At 37.8% G+C, this 5578-nt stretch overlaps 1 protein-coding gene across 1 annotated transcript in view; it reads left to right on the forward strand.

Moving 5' to 3' along the window:
- LOC132122745 (NLR family member X1-like) overlaps window positions 1-4561 on the forward strand; it is a 13099-nt gene extending 8538 nt beyond the window's left edge. The window contains exons 8-9 of the mRNA XM_059533113.1: window positions 3724-3975; window positions 4079-4561. Of these exons, the coding sequence (XP_059389096.1) occupies window positions 3724-3975; window positions 4079-4433 (607 nt within the window). The 3' untranslated portion in view covers window positions 4434-4561. The remainder of the gene's footprint in view (window positions 1-3723; window positions 3976-4078) is intronic.
- The last annotated feature ends 1017 nt before the right edge of the window (window positions 4562-5578 follow it).

A 5578-nucleotide genomic window follows, 5' to 3' on the forward strand; every position in this document is an offset into this window, starting at 1 on the left:
TTGTTTGTTCTGAACAGTTAAACTGAGCTCTGTCCTTCAGAAAAATCTTTAAGGTCCTGCAGATTCTTCAGTTTTCCAGCTTCTTTTGCATATTTTAACCCTTTCCAGCATTGACTTTATGATTTTGAAATCCTTTTCACACGGAGGACAATTGAGGGACTCAAGCACAACTATTCAATTCAATTCAATTCAAGTTTATTTGTATAGCGCTTTTTACAATACAAATCGTTACAAAGCAACTTTACAGAAAATTATGTTTCTACAATATTTAGTAGTAGCTAGTAGTTTGTGCACGTTTGACAGGATTTTAGAAAAATAATAATAATAATAATACAAGACGTAGTCAGCTAGATGATGAACTATCAATATTATTAATTAATAGTAATTATAGGATGCAGTCACACATGTAGCAATAATTGTTAGTTCTGTTTGTTGATTCAAGGTTAGCATCATCTGGGGTCCTCTGAGGGTCAGCATCATCTCTTCTCAGGTGTTCGGGATCCAGACTGGAGCTTGTGTAAATCCTAGTTACCACGGGATGTAAATCCCGTGGCAAAACATAGAAACAAAATAGAGACATCATTAGCATAGCTGCTGATCCAACAAAGTAAAATTAGTTTAACCCAAGCTAAAGAATAAAAATGCAGATGCAACTACACTCACAATTTAAGAGATACATTATTCGAATGCTTGGCGAAAGAGATGCGTTTTTAATCTAGATTTAAACAGAGAGAGTGTGTCTGAACCCCGAACATTATCAGGAAGGCTATTCCAGAGTTTGGGAGCCAAATGTGAAAAAGCTCTACCTCCTTTAGTGGACTTTGCTATCCTAGGAACTACCAAAAGTCCAGCGTTTTGTGACCTTAGGGTGCGTGATGGGTTGTAGCGTGGTAGAAGGCTAGTTAGGTACGCAGGAGCTAAACCATTTAGGGCCTTATAGGTAAGTAATGATCATTTGTAACTGATACGGAACTTAATAGGTAGCCAGTGCAGAGACTGTAAAATTGGGGTAATATGATCATATTTTCTTGACCTGGTAAGGACTCTAGCTGCTGCATTTTGGACTACCTGTAGCTTGTTTATTGACGAAGCAGGACAACCACCTAGAAGTCCATTACAATAGTCCAGTCTAGAGGTCATGAAAGCATGAACTAGCTTTTCTGCATCAGAAACAGATAACATGTTTCGTAGCTTGGCAATGTTTCTAAGATGGAAGAATGCGGTTTTTGTAACATTGGAAATATGATTTTCAAAAGACAAATTGCTGTCCAATATAACACCCAGATTTCTGACTGTAGAGGAAGTAACAGTACATCCGTCTAGTTGCAGATTGTAATCTACAAGATTCTGTGTGGTGTTTTTTGGTCCAATAATTAATATCTCTGTCTTATCCGAATTTAATTGGAGAAAATTATTTGTCATCCAATCTTTTACATTTTTAACACACTCTGTTAGCTTAGATAATTGGGAAGTTTCATCTGGTCTCATTGAAATATATAGCTGAGTATCATCAGCATAACAGTGGAAGCTAATTCCGTATTTTCTAATAATATTACCAAGGGGCAACATGTATATTGAAAATAGAAGGGGACCTAGGACGGATCCTTGTGGCACTCCATATTTTACTGATGATAAATGAGATGACACCCCATTTAAGTAAACAAAATGTTAGCGATCGGACAGGTAGGATCTAAACCATCTTAGAGCCTGCCCTTGAATACCTGTATAGTTTTGTAATCGATCTATGAGTATGTCATGATCCATGGTGTCGAACGCAGCACTAAGATCAAGTAAGACTAGAAATGAGATGCAGCCTTGATCTGACGCAAGAAGCAGGTCCTTTGTAATTTTAACAAGTGCAGTTTCTGTGCTATGGTGGGGCCTTCATACAGATCATTTTTATGCAGGAAGGTGCTCAATTGAGCAGACACAACCTTTTCTAAAATTTTAGACATAAATGGAAGATTTGAAATAGGCCTATAATTTGCCAGTACACTAGGATCTAGTTTTGGTTTCTTAATAAGAGGCTTGATAAGCGCCAGCTTGAATGGTTTTGGGACGTGACCTAAAGATAACTATTAAAAAAGATTCAAACATTCACTGATGCTCCAGAAGGAAACAGGATGCATTAAGAGCCGGAATGAAAACTTTTGAACATGATGATGTCCAAATTTTTCTTATTTTGTAGAAATATAATTTTTTCCCATTTAGTACTGGCCTTCGTTAGCACCAGAATATACCTGCAAGTTTCCCGGAACACGAATTAAATATTTACCTTGATCTTCAAATTCCAAAAGTTTTCACCCCCCACCCCCGGCTATTAATGCATCATGTTTCCTTCTGGAGCATCAGTGAATGTTTGAACCTTTTCAAATAGTTGTGTTTGAGTCCCTCAATTGCCCTCTGTGTAAAAAGAAGGATCTCAAAAATCATACAATCACTGATGGAAAGGGTTCAAATATGCAAAAGATGCTGGAAAAAAGAAGAATCTGCAGGAACTGAGGATTTTTCTGAAGAACAGTTCTCAGTTTAACTGTTCAGAACAAACAAGGGACTCATGAACAACTATCCCAAAACAAAAACAGTGGATCATCCAGTTAAACCACACACAGTATTAAGAACTATTAATACTTATTTTAATAGTTATTTTAATAACTTAAGATATTTTTTTGTCTTGTGGACTAAATGTAAACATCTTTTATGTAAAATATCTTACTCAGGACAGTACTAAATAAAAATAACATGCATTTTGTATGATCTATCTATCTATCTATCTATCTATCTATCTATCTATCTATCTATCTATCAAAAATCAATTAATATATATATATATATATATATATATATATATATATATGCATCTTTGAAATAAAGATTTTTAATATGGTAAAAATACACAAATATATAATAATAATGTATATATATATGTATATGTGTTTATGTGTGTACATTATATATGTACATATATTGTTATTTCCTAATTACTTATCCTATTTTAATTCTTTTATTGTCTGTGTCTTGTCTTGTCACTGTCATTCTGTTTGTGCTGTGGAAGCTTCTGTCACCAAAACAGATTCCTCGTATGTGTAAACACACCTGGCAATAAATAATTCTGTATAATAATTTGGCATATTATTTTAGCATTTGACTGTGTTGACCCATAAAGTAATGGACTAAGAAAAAACAATTACCGTATTTTCCGGTCTATAAGTCGCACTTTTTTTCATAGTTTGGCTGGTCCTGCGACTTATAGTCAGGTGCGACTTATTTATCAAAATTAATGTGACATTAACCAAGAGAAAACATTACCGTCTCCAGCCGCGAGAGGGCGCTCTATGCTGCTCAGTGCTCCTGTAGTCTACACTGAAAACATAGAGTGCCCTCTCGCGGCTGTAGACGGTAATGTTTTCTCTTGGTTCTAAATAAATGCGACTTATAGTACAGTGTGACTTATATTGTTTTTTTTCCTTGTCATGACGTATTTTTGGACTGATGCGACTTATACTTAGGTGTGACTTATAGTCCGAAAAATATGTTAATTTGAAAAAAGAAGACATTGCTGCTAAATGTTGACGTCATTTAACAGATTAATCCAGAAAAATGAAATTATTTATACACAACTTTTTCAGTATCATCCCTTTACTCAAAGCCTACTGTGATGATCTTCTGAAAAAAAATGTTTCCTGTTAATTTTATGTGAATTTCGTCTTACTCCGGTCCCAGGTTGTGTGACAACTACTTGACAGACGATGGCATCAGCCATCTGCTGGAAGCTCTGTCTGGTAACCACTCTTTGCAACGGCTGAGTCTGATGCATACTGGGCTAGGGGACCGATCGGCACAAATGCTGGCTGAGAGACTGGGCCAGCATGATATGTTACAGGAGCTGAATGTGGCCTTCAACAACATCGAAGACGGTGCAGCTCTCATGTTGGCTGATGCCTGTCGTGAACATCCCAGCATCCACACAGTACAGTGAGTACAAATATAGATTTTCATTCTCCAATAATATGTATCTTTCTTATAAATCTATCTGATTCCATGTTAATAAATGTTTAATACTTCTACTTCCTCTCAGCTTGTACCTGAACCAGCTTACAGATGTGGGTAAACAGTCTCTGTATGTGCGTGGAGGTCCTCGGGTCAAAAAGGGGCAGCGGGTGAAGGTCCTGGCCTCTGTAACGGAGGGTTCGGACATCTCAGAGGACTGGCATCCCATTCTGAGCGTCATTGGCAAAAATTCTCTTTCCTGGGACAGAGACCGTGTCCGCGAACAACTGCTGGTCTTCCTGAAAGACCTGGAATGGGGTCGCAAACAGCACCAGAGTTTCTGGAAAAAGATGCACTTCCGACGAGTGGAGAGCGTTGTGAGGCAAATGCTGCGCTTACTGGAGAAGAGCAGTGATACGGGAACAGGCACCAGTACAAAATGATGTAACTATCATAGAAGTTAAAGGGATGGGGGTTTAATTTCTCAGAGGGATATTTGTTGCCATAATTCAATCTAGTCAGCCTTAATATTTCCTCGTTAGATTTAAAAGGGTTGTCTGTCTACATATCCATCTACAACCCGAATTCCGGAAAAGTTGGGACGTTTTTTAAATTTTAATAAAATGAAAACTAAAGGAATTTCAAATCACATGAGCCAATATTTTATTCACAATAGAACATAGATAATGTAGCAAATGTTTAAACTGAGAAATTTTACACTTTTATCCACTTAATTAGCTCATTTAAAATTTAATGCCTGCTACAGGTCTCAAAAAAGTTGGCACGGGGGCAACAAATGGCTAAAAAAGCATGCAGTTTTGAAAAGATTCAGCTGGGAGAACATCTAGTGATTAATTAAGTTAATTGATATCAGGTCTGTAACATGATTAGCTATAAAAGCTTTGTCTTAGAGAAGCAGAGTCTCTCAGAAGTAAAGATGGGCAGAGGCTCTCCAATCTGTGAAAGACTGCGTAAAAAAATTGTGGAAAACTTTAAAAACAATGTTCCTCAACGTCAATTTGCAAAGGCTTTGCAAATCTCATCATCTACAGTGCATAACATCATCAAAAGATTCAGAGAAACTGGAGAAATCTCTGTGCGTAAGGGACAAGGCCGGAGACCTTTATTGGATGCCCGTGGTCTTCGGGCTCTCAGACGACACTGCATCACTCATCGGCATGATTGTGTCAATGACATTACTAAATGGGCCCAGGATCACTTTCAGAAACCACTGTCGGTAAACACAATCCGCCGTGCCATCAGCAGATGCCAACTAAAGCTCTATCATGCAAAAAGGAAGCCATATGTGAACATGGTCCAGAAGCGCCGTCGTGTCCTGTGGGCCAAGGCTCATTTAAAATGGACTATTTCAAAGTGGAATAGTGTTTTATGGTCAGACGAGTCCAAATTTGACATTCTTGTTGGAAATCACGGACGCTGTGTCCTCCGGGCTAAAGAGGAGGGAGACCTTCCAGCATGTTATCAGCATTCAGTTCAAAAGCCAGCATCTCTGATGGTATGGGGGTGCATAAGTGCATACGGTATGGGCAGCTTGCATGTTTTGGAAGGCTCTGTGAATGCTGAAAGG

Source organism: Carassius carassius, chromosome 41 (assembly GCF_963082965.1).
Source record: "Carassius carassius chromosome 41, fCarCar2.1, whole genome shotgun sequence".
Lineage (NCBI taxonomy): Eukaryota > Metazoa > Chordata > Actinopteri > Cypriniformes > Cyprinidae > Carassius > Carassius carassius.